Source organism: Ambystoma mexicanum, chromosome 5q, assembly GCF_040938575.1.
Source record: "Ambystoma mexicanum isolate Mex_15411 chromosome 5q, UKY_AmexF1_1, whole genome shotgun sequence".
In the NCBI taxonomy this organism is placed as follows: domain Eukaryota; kingdom Metazoa; phylum Chordata; class Amphibia; order Caudata; family Ambystomatidae; genus Ambystoma; species Ambystoma mexicanum.
In genome coordinates this window covers 1268827774-1268848420 of record NC_090933.1, presented here as the reverse complement: position 1 = coordinate 1268848420, position 20647 = coordinate 1268827774, and the positions used below count along the sequence as shown (strand labels likewise).

At 44.0% G+C, this 20647-nt stretch overlaps 1 protein-coding gene across 4 annotated transcripts in view; it reads left to right on the top strand.

Annotated features, from left to right (window-relative positions):
* The window catches only part of OPLAH (5-oxoprolinase, ATP-hydrolysing), a 664980-nt gene that overhangs the window by 595594 nt on the left and 48739 nt on the right, over nt 1-20647 (top strand). For all 4 annotated transcript variants that reach the window (XM_069621803.1, XM_069621805.1, XM_069621802.1 and 1 more), the window contains one exon: nt 1285-1445. In XM_069621803.1, coding sequence (XP_069477904.1) covers nt 1285-1445 — 161 coding nt within the window. The remainder of the gene's footprint in view (nt 1-1284; nt 1446-20647) is intronic.

The following is a 20647-nucleotide window of genomic DNA, read 5'->3' as shown; positions in this document are numbered from 1 at the left end:
GTCCTTCTTTGGTTGGAAAAATCAGTTGCACTCTTTTCTGAACCACTTGCTCCACATTGAGAAAGAAGCAAACGTTGAAGGGCATTTCTTGGAGCAAATCCAATGGTCCGGTTTTCTGAATTAGGGTTTTGGTCCATCTTTGCTCACTTTCTGTGGTTACTCTCCCTTTGCATACTTAATTCGGTGTGTTTGCATTCTTCCCCCCACTTTGTGCATCTTGTGTACACATTTTGCGCTCCTTTTCTAAGGTGGCATTTCAATGCACACTTCTGTTAATGAGCAGCATATATATCTGGCACATTTGTGCAGTATCTCGGATTTGCTCCCTTTTTTATGTTTTAGAATCTGTCCCATTTTGATAGCGGCAGGAGTTAGGCGCAATTTGGCAGTTATAGAAGGAGGTGGTGGAAAGAGTTACTTACAAAAGACAAGGAGGGGAGAGAAGGAGGCGAGAGGCAAGAGAGACAGAAGGATCACCGGAGAAGAGAGGTTAGAGAGAGGACAGGGGTGGGAGGTGAAGATCCTAAGAAGGAGGCTGAAAGTAATCAGGATGAGTTTGGAAGTCATAAAGAGTGGGTTATAAGTCAGATTTCTGACATTGTGTCACAGCTCTGGAGAAAAATGGTTTTGCAGCAGCCACTTTTACTAAGGATTATGACATTTAGGAGGGTGTTGGCTGTGCTGTGGAAGGTCCTGCCGATGTCTAGCCACTGGTACCAGACAAGGTGGATATTGAGCTCAGAAAGTATAAGAGCCACATTTTGCACATACAATAAAGTGGTTATGGCCACTAAGGTACTAGTTGAAACAATTGTCTGTTATTTGTTACCACCTTTGACAAAGTGAGAGAATCTCGTGCATGCATAAGGTGTCCCCTGAGCTAGTTCTAGTTCACCATTGACTGCAATCATGTGGACTGTGGCTCTGTGCACTAATGCATCCACTACAGGTGCCTGTGTTTAAGCTCATAGTCACAGATTTCAGTTCCTAGCAACTCCACTCAGCATCCTTCAGAAGTCAATTAAATGAGTACTATTGCGTTGGGTAACAAACATAGTTATCTGTCAGTAGTGGCAAGATACCCCTCAGGGAGTAAAAGTGTATTCTAAAAATATATCTGATATGTTCTTTGGCAGATCTTCGGCTGTCCTTTACCATCAAATAACACCCAAATCATTGTTCCATCAAAGCTCTCTAAACCGTTTACTGTGTTTCCAGTTGGAATAGTACTCTTTCTTCTAGGATTTTCTTACACTGCCCTGTTACTTTCATCTTCTGACATAGGTATCCAGTCATTCTGAAACGATTTGAATTGAAACCAGGAACAGGGGGTGCGGGACGATTCCATGGAGGGAGCGGTGTGATCCGGGAACTACAGTTCAGAGAGGAAGTTGTTCTGTCAGTCCTGACTGAGCGCCGTGCATTTCGTCCCTATGGGATAGATGGTAAGTACTTTTAAAGGGGTTTCTCTCCTTCCATCTCTTTTCTCTTTGCTGAATCCTCTCTTTCCTCCTTTATTCAATTCCTTCTTCCTGACTCTTGTACCTTTTGCTTCGATTTCATACACTTGAGCTGTGTCAAAGAACATATGCGAGAGAGACTGCACACCTTTGGGTAAGAGGTAATTTTGTTAATTTTACAAAATAATCGGAGCCAAAAACGCTCACACAACTTATCAATCTTAAAGGGTGCCGGGGAGAAAAAACTGACTCTGGTATCAGAAAGTCACATATATCATAGAAACAAACAAAGTTCCTATTGTCAAATAGGAACTCCCGTCCCCTGCACACCAATTGGTATTGGAAATCAAAATTCCAAACAATATTTAAATAGCTTGAGTAATTCAAATCAGTTTTGTCTTTAGGTAACCAATTTTTGTTGTGACAATTGTTTTCAAAAACATTCAAGGATACATACAATCAAGAATGTTTTTAATCAAAAATCAAAATAGGAGTTCAATTCACTCAATAGTATCAGATTATATTAATCATGAGCTCTATGTGTTTCGAGAGTGAACCTCTCTTCTTTAGGAGCAATACATCAAGCAGTAGTTTTGTGCTTACGAACAAACATCTATTTCTGTGAACACCAGCACCAGCACTGCGAGCAAGGAAGGAGCACTTGCTGGTTCCTGTGTGCCCATGTGCTGCCTGGAGGAGGCGTGGCCGTGCTAATCACGTGACGTATCACGTGACTTTGAACACCTTGAAGAGGCAGAGCCATCCGTCCGAGGGGCGTCTGTTGCTGCATCAAAGCAGTAGTTTTGTGCTTACGAACAAACGTCTATTTCTGTGAACACCAGCACCAGCACTGCGAGCAAGGAAGGAGCACTTGCTGGTTCCTGTGTGCCCGTGTGCTGCCTGGAGGAGGCGTGGCCGTGCTAATCACGTGACGTATCACGTGACTTTGAACACCTTGAAGAGGCAGAGCCATCCGCCCGAGAGGCGTCTGTTGCTGCATCAAAGCAGTAGTTTTGTGCTTACGAACAAACGTCTATTTCTGTGCACACCAGCACCAGCACTGCGAGCAAGGAAGGAGCACTTGCTGGTTCCCGTTGCCTGTGTGCTGCCTGGAGGAGGCGTGGCCATGCTAATCATGTGACGTATCACGTGACTTTGAACACCTTGAAGATGCATAGCCATCCGCCCGAGGGGCGTCTGTTGCTGCATCAAAGCAGTAGTTTTGTGCTTACGAACAAACGTCTATTACTGTGCACACCAGCACCAGCACTGCGAGCAAGGAAGGAGCACTTGCTGGTTCCCGTGTGCCCGTGTGCTGCCTGGAGGAGGCGTGGCCGTGCTAATCACGTGACGTATCACGTGACTTTGAACACCTTGAAGAGGCAGAGCCATCCGTCCGAGGGGCGTCTGTTGCTGCATCAAAGCAGTAGTTTTGTGCTTACGAACAAACGTCTATTTCTGTGCACACCAGCACTGCGAGCAAGGAAGGAGCACTTGCTGGTTCCCGTGTGCCCGTGTGCTGCCTGGAGGAGGCGTGGCCGTGCTAATCACGTGACGTATCACGTGACTTTGAACACCTTGAAGAGGCAGAGCCATCCGCCCGAGGGGCGTCTGTTGCTGCATCAAAGCAGTAGTTTTGTGCTTACGAACAAACGTCTATTTCTATGCACACCAGCACTGCGAGCAAGGAAGGAGCACTTGCTGGTTCCCGTGTGCCCGTTTGCTGCCTGGAGGAGGCGTGGCCGTGCTAATCACGTGACGTATCACGTGACTTTGAACACCTTAAAGAGGCAGAGCCATCCGCCCGAGGGGCGTCTGTTGCTGCATCAAAGCAGTAGTTTTGTGCTTACGAACAAACGTCTATTTCTGTGCACACCAGCACCAGCACTGCAAGCAAGGAAGGAGCACTTGCTGGATCCCGTGTGCCCGTGTGCTGCCTAGAGGGGGCGTGGCCGTGCTAATCACGTGACGTATCACGTGACTTTGAACACCTTGAAGAGGCAGAGCCATCCGCCCGAGGGGCGTCTGTTGCTGCATCAAAGCAGTAGTTTTTTACTTACGAACAAACGTCTATTTCTGTGCACACCAGCACCAGCACTGCGAGCAAGGAAGGAGCACTTGCTGGTTCCCGTGTGCCCGTGTGCTGCCTGGAGGAGGCGTGGCCGTGCTAATCACGTGACGTATCACGTGACTTTGAACACCTTGAAGAGGCAGAGCCATCCACCCTCGCGGCGTTAGGCTCCGTGGAGTCAAGTCCATCGGCTGTTGTGCGGCTGTTTGGTGGATGGTAAGGAAGCAGTCTACGGAAGCAAAGAGGTAAAGAGGCATGGATTTGCAAGCGGACCCCTACTTCCTAGACCTGAAAGTGTTACAGATAACTCAGAACTTTCCACTCTTTATCCCCAAGTAAAAAGCCCATCTGGTAGGGTACTGAGGAGCAAATTTCTATGCCCTGAGAAGCAGAAAGAATCCCGTAAAATTTACACGGCAAAGAAAAACCGTGAAATTAACGCTAACTCTGGTATTATGCCAGTGAAAAAAGCGCTACCTTCAGGTCCCTCAGTGCCCCCCATCCAAACGAACTTTAGCCACCTCGAGAACCCTCTTGAGAAAGCGTCCTGTAAGGTCGTAAGCCCTTGGACCGCTCAGAAAACATCAAACGACATTTCCTACGGTACTTTGGAGAACGCAACGAGTGAAAGCTTGGAGGAGGATTCTATTAACGTTTCCTGTGAAACATTGTATCCGGCACCGCTACCTCCCCAATCCGAGGCCGGGCTCGCTGAAACAGACCCAAGGTTGGACGTTGGGAGGCCGCTGCTCAGTACGAGCCCGCCGCCATCGCCCGTCGGCACCCCGCAGGCCTCTGCTACGGCGAGTGAGAGTGAGCCAAGCGGAGTCGTAGGACCCCGCGCGGCTGATCTCAGCTTGCGGGTCGCCGCGCCGGTGGCGGCGTTTGCTTGTGGCTCCCACGTCCCTCTTGCCCCATCGGTGAGGGTGATGGGGCCACCCGCTACTTTTGCTGAGAAATTAGATATCCAAGACCACCAAGTTCTTTCATAGGCAGAAGCTGTCGCTGCCAAACATCAGCCTGTGTTAAACGCAGGCGACGCCACTACGGAGCTTCTCTCCGCCGCCACCTCGTGGCAAAGCCAAGACTTGCAGCAACAGGCTTCCTTGCCTGTTGTTGAGAATGGGTTCACGGACGCAACCCCAGATCGCCCAACCCAGGGAAATAGACAAAATGCCGTAACTGGCAAGCTCATTGCCCAGAAAAGAGAAATTGCAATGGCGCTATTAAAAAAAGAGCCTCATTAAGAAAGAGTGGAAAGGAACTGGGGGAACATTTAGAGCATAGCTCCCAGCAACTAAAAAGGGCTCCAATTCAGAAACAAAAAAAATGTGACTCAGTCAAATCCACCTTTCAAAATCTTCCGACACCACACATGCTCAAAGAATTCTTTTTTAAACAAACAAAGAGAATACCACAAACAGACACCGAACTTTCCGATGTAGAAATGCTCGATGTTCCGCTGGAATTACCTCCAGTGGCGCAACAAAGAGAAAGAATAGCGGATTTCACTCATAGTGCAGTTGAGGCCCAGTGTGGCAACCCCACCACCCCACTATTTAGCAGCCGAGGTGACAGGGAGGTGCAAGGAAACAGGATCAACCATTGTCGAAGGAGAGCTCAAACAGAGACAATAAATCTGCTCGATGAAGACGTCCCCCCACATCATTCGGAGAGAGCCGGACAGGAGGAACATTTTCTAATACCATCAACTATTTCCCCACCAATGAAAGTAAATAACCAAAGAAAGACTTTGTCACCAATACCAGCCCAACCGGATTTGGGGAATAAGTCCCTTCCTAGAATCGTTCCACCTGTGCTGGTTACGCATGGACAAAAGATATTTCCACCTGACCCTCCACCTGGAAGACAGTCTTCATATAATGACTTTCTAAAAGACACCTCAACACCAGTCAGAAATAGAAGATCAAGTGACATGGTGGGCCACCTTCCCAAAGAAACGCCAACAAAAAAGCCAGACTTACTCACAATCATGTCCGCCATAACAGTGGGGCTGGCACCCTTTGTAAAATTGTATGAATCAATTAACGATTTCAATGAAGGATTCTTTAACTCTTGCTTCGGCCCTGAATACAAAAGTAACATTTTTGGAAGGTTTCATTACTGCCCAAAACCAACAAAACATGGAGAAAGAGAAACAATGGGACTCAAAGCTTACCCGGCTTGAATCTTTAATTACCATACTAACCACTGCAAAAAATCTTGGGGAAAACAGGCAAAACCCCCAGTTAGAACATCTTCTGTCCTTAAACATAAAGGATCCACAAACACAAGGTGCAAAGGCAAATCACGCCGTTAGAAGCCAAAGCACAAACTCTATGCTTCAAAACGGGTAGAAAAGCAAAGAACATCTAAAAACGCCAGCAATGTTTAAAACTCCAAAAGCAATTGCTTCGACTCAGGAAAAGATTGTAACTACCCACGCGCCACCTCAAGCCCCAGTTGGCAGTAACTCAGAAATGGAACAAACTATAATCGAACTTGACAATTCCAAACTAAATGAGCAAGGCTCAATGGGGAATTCGTCACTTCTTGACCTGACAAGGCGTCAGTGCGATTCTAAAGTAACATCTACCAGAGTTTTTAAAATGCAACAACTCGCAGCCGGGAAAAATGTCCTTGTCTTGAACAGAAAGACGGTCCTGAAAATCTTAACCAGCATACCGGCATTGAAATCTTTAAAAACATCAGATCTTGTATTGGTGGAGCCTTACCACAGAGACGGGAAGGCTAAAACTTACCTTCACTGGAACAATCTCGTGGACTTGGATGGTGGCGAAGATGTGAGCGCCGCCTTAATCCAATTAGGCTTCTCGATAGAGGAAGTCCCGATGTCTGAAGGTGCGGAAAAGGCTGTTCCTCTGCGAAGCAATGCGACGGTGGACCCTTCGGAACGCCACCTAAACACTACAGATCTGCCGGTGGGCAGTAGAAGAGTCGCTTTCAGGGAGAAACATGAACTAAGCAGAGGGAGATTCAGATCGAGATTATACTCGTCGAACACCAACACAAACCATCGAAAAAATTTCAACATGAAGGTAACTGGAGTTCAAATCCCAGACGGGGGAAAATCCATAAGCACTCAGTCACTGACGAAACTGCTGAGTGGGCCCATAATAAACAGCATGAACCGTCGGGGCCTTGGAGATGGTTAAAAAAGGTTCTGAACCCAAACCAGCAAGAATAACAACTAAAAGATTCAGCGACGCCCACGGGACCTCTAACATCGGAATGTTTATGACGGAACAGGAGTATCATGTGTTCTTGGAACACGAGGGGTCACGATCACCTTACTAAGCCAGATGCTTTTGACTTGAGTGACTTTGATATTATCTGCCTCCAGGAGACGTGGCTTATGGAACCACCAGTACTAGATGGATACGATATACACATCTCTTCTGCAGTCAAAGGTCTGTTTGGAAGACCATCATCGGGCCTCCTAATGGCAATTAAAATTGGATCGGGCATTTCTCGTAAAAAGAAAGTGGCTAAATCATATGGCATGTTAGCTCTACTAGTTGAGTGGCTCCATATAGAATCTATATCAAGAAGCAATACAAAATCCAACCTCGGAATCATCAATGTCTATTGGAACCTGCAAAGAACAAGTAACATGGAATTTCTTGATACCATCGCGGAAACCATAGATAAATTTCTTCTTGAAGAGAAAACTGACTACATCATAATCTGTGGCGATCTTAACGCAAGAGTTGATCAAACTGCTGCAGCACCAAATCTCTGCCCCTCGGCTCTGAGAGGTGTGCTTTGGACCGACTTTATGGACTCGAGAACATTTTACAATGTTGCACCAGCTAGAGGCCATTTACCCTGAATTCCAACTTGGGAACGTGCCGAAACATCAGCAACACTGGATCATATTTACATCTCTTATCCGTTCCTCCCCTTTGTTGACTATTTTGAGGTATACAGAACAAAATTCAGCGACCATAATCCGCTGATAATGACTCTCGAGACCGAATCAACTCCAAAGCAAATATATCCTTTTGAGGTAGAGGTAGCGCGAAAGTCATTGCGAATTCAACTTACAGCAACTAATATTAAGGAAATCGCCGAGCAATTTGATGTACTCAGTAAAACAAAGATAGACGCAACAAGTAGACCAAATTACATGCCCTTGTTGTTGCCGTATAGGAAGGAAAAGGGTCTATGTCACCGACCCAATGGAAAAGGAGTCCATGAGTATGATAAAGAAGTTGCCTTGAAAAAAAATCAGATGCGTAAATTAAACCGTCTGGCTAAAGTCTCCAATAATCAGGTACAAAAGGACTACGGTAAAGCGGCCACAAGATCCTACAAATCTTGGGTGAGACACCATAAAGCAGCAATGTACCAGAATGACTCAGAGCAAATGCTAAAAACTCTAACAACAAAAAATCCAAGAGAATTCTGGTCCCTGATCAAAGACAAAAACGATGTGACAAAAAACCAACCCTCGAACGCCGTCTCAGAACAGGCGTGGATAACCTTTTTCTCAGCACAGTTTGCTTCTATCTCGCAAACCTCAAACAAATCTCTATGCTGCACAACATCACCTTGGGAAGATCTGGCAGATCGCGACGAAACTCTGGTAACAATCCTGAAATTAAAAACCTCTAGGGCGCCTGGCCCTGATGGATTAACCAACATCGATCTACAGCAACATCCAGAGGAATGGGCCGCCCTAAAAACAAAAATCTTTGGGCAATGTACGATCACTAGGCTAATACCTAAAACTTGGACAGAGGCGGTAATAGTTCCCATTTTCAAAAAGGGAAATGAAGAAATTCCAGCAAACTACCGCCCTATTGCCCTTCTTGACATCATGGGGAAGATCTTTGCCACCCTTCTATTAACTAGATTTCAAAACTGGGCAAGATCGGCGCCCTGTCTAGATAAATTTCAAACAGGCTGTGTTACAAACGCAAGTACCAGCATAAACATCTTGATTTTGAATATCGTAAAGGACAATGTTAAGAACGGTGCACCTCCAGTCCACATTGCGTTTATCGATTTAACATAAGCCTTTGACAAGATCAGCCGTCAAAGGCTATGGGCGAAATTAAAAACATGGAATTGCCCTGAAAAGATCCTATGCCCGGTGATCGCATTACACACAGATACTAAACTAAGAGTACGCTTAAATCGGCAAGGGATGCTATCGGACCAATTTTCATCAGAGCGTGGTGTTAAACAGGGCTGCCCGCTCGCTCCGGCCCTATTCATCGCCTTCATGGGAGACTTCCAGCATACGCAACCAGCAGTCAGAGCCTTTCCACCTAAATTGGGCAATACTGAAATCTCAAGATTGTTATATGCTGACAACTTGATCCTGATGGATCAAACCCAAATAGGTCTCCAACGCCAATTTACGAACCTGGCAAGTTACATCAGCGAGAATACATCAAGAGACAAACATCTATAAGTCAAACATTTTGACGATGGAGAAAAGTCGTCCAGCAACGATCCATCAAGACCACTGGTATTTAAGCAACACAAAACTTGAATCCGTGTCTACTATAAAATACTTGGGAATCATGATAGTTTCAAAAAGTTCAGAAAGTGCGACCATTTCAGCGCTATGGACAAAGACCAAAACTCTGACAATCCAAATGAAATTAGTAGATCGGAAATTTGGTAAATTCTCGCTTCTTCCAGTGATCCAATACTACAAACAAAAGGTAGTTCTGTCTATAATCTACGGCATGTACGCTGCGTTGAACATCGATAACACCATATGGACCAAACTGGAAGGCTACCTATGGAAAGCCGTGTTAGGGCTGCCTAAATCCTCTGCAATTGCTGCTGTTAGACGTGAATTGGGCTTACTATCATAACAAGCATCAGTAGACCAAAGCAAAATGCGTCTTTTTCGGAAAATTATTCTTCCAGATACCATTCCAATTTACAAGTTGGTTCAGATAGAGCTTAACCAAGGACTGGGTTCAAAAACTTACAAAACAACTAGCAGATTTGGCCTGTTCGGCAGACGATCTGATCACGAACCCCAACAGAATCAAGACAAAAATAGCGCAAGCAGATTGGATCCAAACCGGCGAAAAAACAATAGGAAACAAACTCCTGGCTCATTTACCAGCAACAACAAATAAACTCAACCAACCTATGAGCTACTGCATAAAATTTCCCAACAAAAAAATGCAGAAAACTTTTATGAAAATAAGATTCAATCAATTACCAACGCAGGAAATCATAGCAATCCGTACGAAAACGGACGCTCGTACTTGCAGATTCTGTCTGGACCCAGGAAAAGTGGAAACTCTGAGACACTTACTTATGACTTGCACTAGAACCTTATTTTTGCGGGAAGCCTATCTGCTCCCTTTGATGTATGACGTACCACTCCGAGAGGAAAACACATGGTGGTGTCGTCTGATTGCTGGAGACAGAACTAAGTGGTCGACAGCCACAGTAAAGATTTTAGAAGCAGCATGGAGTCTAAACCAGAACCTACAAACTAGTCAAGTGCAATTTAAAGAACAGTGACTTTCTTTTATGTTGAGACACAAAGTTTCTGCAGTGAAGTGCCTAGTTTTCTGGTTCCAATTATTCCTCTGTTTCTTGTTATCCACTTTTTGTTCTATCTTTATCTTTTTATCTGCATCCATGATATCTATTTTTTACAAAACGTGCTTTTTTCTGCTTTTCGTATCAACATCTTGTAAAATCAAATGTTTTTGATTATAAACAAGTAAATAAAAAATAAATAAAAAAATACATCACATTTTTAACAGAATATTTTCAGTGAGAATGCTTTAAACAAAAAAATTAAAAAGTTTCTTTTGAAAAAAGGAATTTTTGACAAAAATATTTTAGCAATTCAATGGCTGCCTATTTTAGATTTAATATAGACATGATTGCATTTTTCAACTAAATTGTCTTGTGTGTCTTCGAAAAGATCATTTGACTGTGGGGTAATGGAAACATCATCTCGTGGCACAATTCTCTGAGAATCTGTGGATAATATTAATAAATAATATTAGTATTGTGTAACTCAGTGGGAGTTCTACTGTTAGTCAGGTAAGATGTTGTTAATACCTGTATGATGATACAGCAAGTAACAAGGGAATTCAGATATCCAGACGCTTGGTTGTGCAAAATCTTGTCCTATAAAGGTAGATAAATTCGGTATATATGTTTCTCTTATTTACTAAGTGTAAACTCAACATATTATCACCATTTATGTGAATCGACTGTTCTATACACTCACCTATTCGCGAGTGTGCTCTATCTGGTACAGTCAACGTTCTTCTCGTGTCTATCTGTTCTTTCATTGGATTTAACATCACGTTGTCCAAGTTTCGAAAATCACTTATCTTTTTGTATTCGATTTTCTAAAGAATGCCAATATGTGTCAGTCAGTGATAATTTCTAGATGTTATTCGCTATCTTGTTAATGTTGTATGAACAAAGCTTACCTCTGCTCCTGCATGCTCTAGCCGTTGGTACTTCTTTCTAATTCCCGTCAGTGAAAAGCAATTCATTCGCGCATGGTTCCTAAAGTAGTCATGTGATGTTGATCAGATGTCTACACAGGTTTTGGGAATGGTAGTTTCTCTATGTGAAGTGTCGCGCGGTAGTCACCTTAGTAGTTCCTAAAGTAGTCATGTGATATTAATAACATGGTTACACAGGGTTATGGGAAGCGTAGTTTCTCTGTGTAAATTGTCGCAAAAGAGATTACGTGACCATGTCATAGATTTAAATTGCTAAATTCTATTCCACTCGAAACAATTCACTAATGAGTGTCATGTTAAATGGCCAAGTGATATTATTCATTTAACTACACGGAATTTTCACCATAATTCCTTATGTTGCTTTATTGCTTAATTAAGTGAGTCACGTGATCTGAATCGCATTACTACACAGAATTCTGGGAAACGTAGTGCCTCTGATTGTGAGCACTATTTCGTTACATTTAAATGCTCTTTCCATTATCCCATAGTCAAAACAACATAATTCAAGTTGTCCTAATATAATTCTCGCTGGGATCTACGTATATATATATACACATTTCAACAGTTTTGAACAGTTCTAAGTATGTAGTGGTCTATACATATTGATATTTACATATTGTCATTTATTTACAAAAACACATTCAAAGAGTACTCTTCATTCATGCCTCTAGGTTCCAGGGCATCAAACCTATGTATCCAAAACATCTCTCTGCGAGACAATATTTGTTGTAGGTTAACCCCTCTCGCTGGTCGTGTAACGGTCTCCAGGACCACAAATCTCAATTGTGAAACTGTGTGATGGTGATCTCGAAAATGTCTCGTCACTGGTGATTTTATATTTCCAGTTCTAATGTTTGACTTATGTTCAGATATGTGATCTTTCACTCGCCTCAATGTTTGACCAACATAATACTTGCCACAGGGGCAAATTAATCCATATACCACACATTTGTTTTCACAAGTTGCATAGTGTTGTAGACTAATTTTTTGGCCTGTGTAGGGTTGTCTAAGTATTTGACCTTTCTGGACATTGTTGCATTGGCTGCAGTTTAAATAGGGAAATGTCCCTTTCTTGGATTTTGTTAATAGCCTTTGTTGTGTTGTAGTCGTTCTCTCCGCTTTGACTAGTGAGTCCCGTAGGGTACTCCCTGTGTTATAAGCCATTAGCGGTGGGTTCGGGAACAAAGTACTGAGTTGTGGGTCTAACCTGGTGATTTTCCAATTTTTATGTAACACTCTCTTAATCTGTGCGCTGCTTGTAGAGTACTGTGATAAATATATCAATGGAGGGTTATCTTTATCATGTTTTTTCTTTTGAGTTAAGAGTTCAGGCCTTTTTAGTATGCGACATCTTTCTTTGGCTTCTGTCAATATTGGTTGTGGAAAACCTCTCTCTTCATACCGTGTCAGTTGCTCTTTTGCAGCTTCTTCGTATCCTGCTTCATTAGAGACAATGCGTTTAATCCTTTGCAATTGACTCAAAGGTAAGTTTCTTTTCAGATGTTCCGGATGATGACTTGTAAAAAATAAGGTATTATTAACATCTCTGGGTTTTCTGTAAGTTGTTGTTTTCAATTTACCATTTTCTGGATAGATCTTTGTGTCCAAAAAATGTACCGATGGTGTTCCAATCTCAAGAGTGAACTTGACGCGGTTGGTGAGAGTGTTCAAATACTCCAAACATTCTGCCAATTGTTCTTTTGTGCGTTTCCATATTGCAAAGACATCATCTATGTAACGTCGCCACATCAGCAATTTGTCTGACCATCTTGGATTCTCTAGAATGTGTTGAGTCTAAAAATAAAACAAAAAAGTGTTTGCATATACCGGGGCCATGGCTGACCCCATTGAAGTTCCAGATATCTGTAAATAATATTTTCTTTCATATCTAAAGTAATTATTGTACAGAATCATTTTAGTAAGCTCAATAGCAAAGGTTTTATTGATGGGAAGTATTCCTGTTGGAGTAGTAACCATTCTAGTGCTTCGAGTCCTTCTTCATGTGGAATAGATGTATAGAGCGATTGTACATCTAATGGAAATAATATCCAAACTTCTTCAATTTGATCGACCAGATTCAAAATGTTTAATAGATGAGTAGTATTGTCACGACTGTCAATTTCACAATGAGTGTAAATGGTAAATTTGGCACACAGAGGTACTAAGCCATCCGCTTACCTTGGCGATTGTAGACTCCAACCGGAAGACTCAAAGCAGATAGGAAGATTACCCTGAACAAATCCTGACACCTCCGCCCGAGGTAGTGTAACCCGGGTGAGGAAGCAGGATTCCCAGGGAAACCCTCTAATGGGAAGAAAACCCTGGACGACTTTCAAGCACGGTGGTCCAGTTGACGGCAGTGGATAGGACAGCTCCGGCAGGAACCCTCAATGGTAACCTCAGAAATCTGATCTGTCGATTTGAACAAGGGAAGAAGCAGAGGGAAGTTTAGATGAGAGCGCCAGGTAAGAAAAGAAATAAAGAGGTAATGGAAAGCTTCTCACCATCCGAAGATGGATTAGGAGTGATATCCGGAGGTTAATGGAGTAGGTGGGCTTCGGGAGAATCTAGATCGGGATAAATGGGAATAAGACACTGCGGTAGAGGTACGAGGGCCCCTAAAGAGCGGGAGACTTACTCAGCTGGAAGGGAGGCAGAGACGGGAATCAAAGGAGAGTAGTCCGTGGAACCGAAGGCGAGCGGGATGAACGGGGATGGAGAAACCGGGGAGAACACTCTACAGAGGATCGAAAAAGACAGGTAAATCAGAATTGTTAGTTTGAAGAGAAAACAAGTGAGTAGGGAGAGAGAGAGATTCAGTAGCGAACTCACAGAGCGCCAAAGGCAGAAGCGACGCAAATTGCCGGTCGCTTGGTTTCCGTATAAAGGGTCACATGATCTCCATGCCACACGTGATCGTCTGTTCGCACGGTATGGGAGCGTGCAACAACTAGACCGCTGCTAGTCGGATGAGGAGAAAGGGAAACCACCCGCCTAGCGGGATGAGTAATCAAGGCACCACACAGACGGGTTCGAGCCCATATAGACCACTTGCGATGAGGTGTAACAGTATGCCCCCTCCTCCGGGAGGGCGCCCCGGGTTTACCCGGATGAAGTAGGAAGAACCGTCGTACCAGACGAGAAGCGTGAACCCCAGAGGCAGGTTCCCAAGTTCTCTCAGCAGGAGAATAACCCTTCCAATCAATAAGAAATTGTAAGCGACCTCGATGGATTCGTGAGTCACAAATAGCCGCAACCTCATATTCAGGACCATCATCCGTGAGAACTGGAGGAGGTAAGGATTCCCCATCACGATGAAAACGATCCTGTACTACAGGCTTGATCTGGGACAGGTGAAAGACTGGATGAATCCGAGACCAGGAAACCGGTAAGGCCAGACGAACAGCAGCAGTGCCTATCTTGGAGAGGATTTGAAAAGGACCAAAGTACTTGGGAGACAATTTAGATGGAACAAAACGACGGGGAAGAAACCTGGACGATAACCAAACAGAATCCCCAACGGTTAAGTTCTGAATGTCTCGTCGATGACGATCAGCATACTTCTTGGCTCGATCCTGAGCTTTTTGTAACGACTGTCTGGCCATCTTCTGCCCTTCATGGATATCAGCAACCAGAGAATCTATACCTGGGCAGCCGGATCCAGAGGGAGACACCGATGGAGCAAATGAAGGATGATACCCATAGGTACAATAGAAGGGAGTGGTTTGTAGAGCAGAATGTAGAGAATTGTTGTATGCGAATTCTGCAAACGGAAGCATTTCCACCCAGTTGTCTTGAGCTGCAGAGATGAAACACTGTAAGTATCCCTCGAGAGTCTGATTTAATCGTTCTGTTTGACCATTTGTCTGGGGGTGAAATCCAGACGAAAGGGCCCGTTTTACCCCTAAAATGTGACAGATCTGTTGCCAATAAAGAGAGGTATACTGAGGACCTCGATCAGATACAATTGTCTCTGGTAGGCCATGGCGAGAAAAGATTTCAGAGAGGAATATCTTGGCCATGGATGGGGCACTGGGTAGTTTTCGTAAAGGAGTAAAATGTGCCAATTTCGTGAAGTAGTCGATGGTGACCATGATGGTAGTCATTTTCGCCGATGGTGGCAGATCAGAAATGAAATCAGTAGAAATTATCTGCCACGGTCGTTCCGGAATAGGCATTCTTGCTAACAGCCCTAATGGGGAGGAACGGGGAGTCTTAGCATGAGCACAAACCCTGCAGGCAGCAACATAGTCCTGGACATTAGATCTCATACTTGGCCACCAGAAATGTCGCTGGATGAGCTCCAAAGTGGGAAGGACTCCTCTATGTCCGGCTGCACGTGAATCATGACAGAATTTTAAAACCTCCAGTTGTAGTGAAGGAATAGGAATCAAAACCTGAGTACCATGAAAGTAATATTCTGCTTCCTTGGATAGTTGGTGAAGAGAAGCCAAGTCTTCACAGAGTGATTTATTACATCTGGAGGCTGATTGTATCTCTTGAAGGAAATCAGTCAGAACTGCGACAAAACTAGCGTTGGGAAACATCTTTTCTGGACGAAAGGAAGAAGCTGGGGAATCCTTGCGGGATAGAGCGTCTGCTCTGAGATTTTGTCTGCCAGGCCAGTAAACAAACTCTATTCGATAGGGTAAAAAGAAATATGCCCAACGTGCTTGCCTGCTGTTAGGGGTGTAAGCGTTTTGGAGAACCTTGAGGTTTTGGTGGTCAGTACGCACCAAGACTGGAAAGGGGGAACCCAATAACAAATGTCTCCATTCTTCAAAGGCGCGTTTGATGGCCAATAGTTCTTTCTCGAGAACAGAATAGTTTGTTTCAGCAGAACTGAAGGTTTTTGATAGGTATGCTACTGGTCTCTCTTCGCCATGAGCAGAGGACTGTAGAAGCACAGCCCCTAATGCATTTTGGGAAGCATCTGTTTCCACTATGAATTATTTAGATTGATCCGGATTGATCAAAACGGTCTCTGATGTAAACAGTTTCTTCAGAATATCAAATGCTTTCTGGGCTGCTTCATCCCAAACAAATGAGACACCCTTCTTGAGAAGACGGGTCAAAGGAAGGATGATTTCAGAGAAGGATGGGATGAATTTCCGATAGAAATTGGTGAATCCCAGAAACCTCTGAATTTCTTTTACTCCTGTTGGACTGGGCCACTCTATCACTGCGGAGATCTTTCTTGGGTCCATGGCGATTCCCTGGGACGATAGAACAAAGCCCAAGTAAGTGACCTGTCCTTGGTGGAACTCACACTTAGATGCCTTGCAGTAGAGATGATTGGATTGAAGGCGTTCGAGTACAGTATTGACATGATTGATGTGTTCGTCCTTGTTGTTGGAGAAAACGAGAATGTCATCGAGATAAATGATCACATACCGGAATAGAATGTCAGCGAATAAGTGGTCCATAAATCTATGGAATACTGCTGGAGCATTAACTAACCCGAATGGCATTACGTGGTATTCATAATGTCCGAAAGGAGTGCGGAAAGCAGTCTTCCACTCGTCTCCGGGTGCGATACGGATGAGATGATATGCTCCACGAAGATCTAATTTGGTATACCATGAGGCCCCTCTAACAGCTTCGATAATATCAGTGATGAGTGGCATCGGATACTTGTCTGCGGTTGTTATCTTGTTGAGACCCCGATAATCTATACAGGGACGGAGCTCTTCTGAATCTTTTTTGGGAATGAAGAAGAGAGATGCCCCTGCTGGAGACACTGACTCAGAAATGAGGCCATTCCTCAAATGGGTTTGCAGATAGTCCTTCAATACGGCTTTTTCTCTTTGAGAAAGTACATACATTCGGCCAAAAGGTATAGGTTGATCGGGAAGCAGATCAATATGACAGTCATCTCTGCGATGAGGAGGTAAGGTAGGAAAATCCGGATTATCAAAAACGGATCGGTAGAGTAGATGACAGTCAGGAATCTCAAGATGATTGATGGAGGATACAGTGGGTTTGAGGGTCTGATCCGAAGGTATTCGGATTCCTACTGATTCGAGGGAAAGGCAGTGATGAACACAATAATCCGATCCTAAAAATAAAGTACCAGCAGTCCAGTTTATGAATGGATTATGTAGTCGTAGCCAAGGAAGTCCAAGGATGATTGGGTAATGGGCCGTTCTTATGACATCAAAAACCAATCTTTCCATATGACCCGAGATAGAACAAATAAGTGGAATGGTTTGTTCTTTAACAGGTCCAGAACTCAAAGGTGTGCCATCAACCCCCTGTATCGGAGTTATCAACGTCTTTGGTACCTGAGAGATATTGTGTATCTTAGCCCACTCTACATCGATATAATTACCGGCTGCTCCACAGTCAATAAGCGCCGGAATACCTGGGATAGTCCTTTCAGACAGCTGGATAGAAAGAGAGACGACCACCATGGACTGTTTAGTGAGTGAATCGTCAAGAGACATATTGGTCGCATACGGGGAAGAAAGTTGTTTGGCACTTACCGGTCTTCCCCTCACGGTAAGGCTTTGGAGTTTTCCGACTTAGGGAAAGAAGGACGGCGAGGGGGAACCAGATGACAATCCTTCAACACATGAGTCGAAGATCCACAATACATACATAGCTTTAAAGACTTTCTCCTCTCCCTTTCGCAAGCCATAATAGGTCCACGGATGGTCCCAATTTGCATGGGTTCTTCCGATGAAGACAAACTTTTTTGAAGCGAATGGGACTGCTCCAACTGAAATCGTGTTGTTCCTTTCCCTTTCTTCCTTTCATATGCCCTCTCATGCATGCGATAGTCAATTTGCATGGCTAGGGTGATCATGTCGGCTAGATTAGCAGGACGAGGAACTTTAGAGACTTCATCTTTAAGTTCGTCTGTAAGACCTCTCCGAAATAATGTAAGTAGGCCTTCATCTGGCCATTCTAGTTCAGAGGAGAGTTGTTTGAACTGTGTGATGTACCAGAGTAATTCTTTGTTTCCTTGTTTGAGATCTAAAAGGCGTTCTTGTGTGGCAACTGTTATCTCCTTTCTTCCGAACATGGTTTTGAGGCTATTAGTAAAGGCAGCGTAAGAATCGAGAATTGCATTGTTGGACGTAACTAGAGGGGTTGCCCAAGCCAAGGCTGGTCCCGAAAGACGTGATATCAAATATCCAACCTTATCTTTGTCGGTCGGAAAAAAGCGAGACTTAAATGTAAACAAGACGGTACAACTGTCAAGGAATTCCTTTAATTTGTAGGGATCCCCGTCGTACATAAGGGAATGCACAGAGGACGGAGGGGTATCGGAAAACACTCTGTCTACACGATTACGTAGTTGAGCATTGTCTTGTTTCAGGGATTGGACTTCTAGCGACATGGCCTGCATGGCAGCCATTAACTGCTGCATTTGTTGTTCCATTTGGAATAACAATCGCCAGGAGCGATACCGATAGTATCTATTATGGGCGTCGCTTACTGTCACGACTGTCAATTTCACAATGAGTGTAAATGGTAAATTTGGCACACAGAGGTACTAAGCCATCCGCTTACCTTGGCGATTGTAGACTCCAACCGGAAGACTCAAAGCAGATAGGAAGATTACCCTGAACAAATCCTGACACCTCCGCCCGAGGTAGTGTAACCCGGGTGAGGGAGCAGGATTCCCAGGGAAACCCTCTAATGGGAAGAAAACCCTGGACGACTTTCAAGCACGGTGGTCCAGTTGACGGCAGTGGATAGGACAGCTCCGGCAGGAACCCTCAATGGTAACCTCAGAAATCTGATCTGTCGATTTGAACAAGGGAAGAAGCAGAGGGAAGTTTAGATGAGAGCGCCAGGTAAGAAAAGAAATAAAGAGGTAATGGAAAGCTTCTCACCATCCGAAGATGGATTAGGAGTGATATCCGGAGGTTAATGGAGTAGGTGGGCTTCGGGAGAATCTAGATCGGGATAAATGGGAATAAGACACTGCGGTAGAGGTACGAGGGCCCCTAAAGAGCGGGAGACTTACTCAGCTGGAAGGGAGGCAGAGACGGGAATCAAAGGAAAGTAGTCCGTGGAACCGAAGGCGAGCGGGATGAACGGGGATGGAGAAACCGGGGAGAACACTCTACAGAGGATCGAAAAAGACAGGTAAATCAGAATTGTTAGTTTGAAGAGAAAACAAGTGAGTAGGGAGAGAGAGAGATTCAGTAGCGAACTCACGGAGCGCCAAAGGCAGAAGCGACGCAAATTGCCGGTCGCTTGGTTTCCGTATAAAGGGTCACATGATCTCCATGCCACACGTGATCGTCTGTTCGCACGGTATGGGAGCGTGCAACAACTAGACCGCTGCTAGTCGGATGAGGAGAAAGGGAAACCACCCGCCTAGCGGGATGAGTAATCAAGGCACCACACAGACGGGTTCGAGCCCATATAGACCACTTGCGATGAGGTGTAACAAGTATCTCTTAGATAGGTTGATGTAGACTGTACGATAGGTTGAAGCAATTTATCCAAATACCTTGATAATGGATCGAAGACACTTTCTGTTGCTGCTACAATTGGCCTGAAAGGGGGATTTGTCAGGTTTTTATGGACCTTGTGTAGTCCATGAAATACTGGAAGAATAGGATTTCTGTTGATAAGGAATTCTTTAGTTTTCTCAGTTATCCACCCTTCTTCTACTGTTCTATTCAATACTTCCTGGACCATTAGACGGATTTCTTTTGTGGGATCATTGTCAAGACTCATATAGGTATTATTATCCTCCAAGAGTAGTAGGCATCCTTGTTTGTAAAAATCAGAATCCATTATCACAATTGCACCGCCCTTGTCTGCTGGTTTAATCTCAATCGTTCTCTCATTTGATAATTCTTTCAGAATTCTATGTTGATGTTTCCTGAGGTTTCGTTGTTTAGTATCTGCAAATTTCATTGATCTCAAGTCTTTTCTCATTTTGGTTTAGAACAAATCCAGGGTTGGATTTTTTACATTGCGATAAAAAGTACTCATTGGTTTCATTTCTAGAGATTCAAATGTCGTTGATCTCTCTTGTATCGATGGTACGGAATCAAAAAATAATTTTAATTTTATTTTCCTAATCAATTTGAATAGATTCACTTCTTCTTGAAAGAGATTCATATAGTTGGTTGGCACGAAGGATAATCCTAAACTCGGGAGATCCAGTTGTTGTTTAGTGAACGTTTTGTTAGAGAAATTTACAATCAGGTTTGAGTTTTCTTTTTGCTTCTTAGTTTTCTTCCTACCCCGTCGCGTTCGCCGTCTTCTAAAAAAGAGGCTGTGCCTGATTGATTCTCTTCACTCTGTGGTGTTGGGATAATTCCTGATGTTGTGGGTGGTGATGATGTTGGGTGACTGGACGTTGGATCTCTTCCTTCACTGGAGGCGTCACTTGAGGGATCTGTACTTTTACTACCTCTTCTTGGTGTTTTTGGAGCTGGTGTTCTAGGTTTGAAGTTTTGAAATTGCTGATTCTGTTGATGATAATATTCCTGCCACGTATATACTATGTCCCTTGAGTAATCCAAAGTGTTTCTGCGGTATTTCCGAAATTTCCTCTGTTCGATGTCTTTCTTATATGCGTCTAATTTCTCATTAGTTAACGCCAAGATATTTTTAAGTTCTTCCACAGAAGTTAATGAGACTAACTGCTC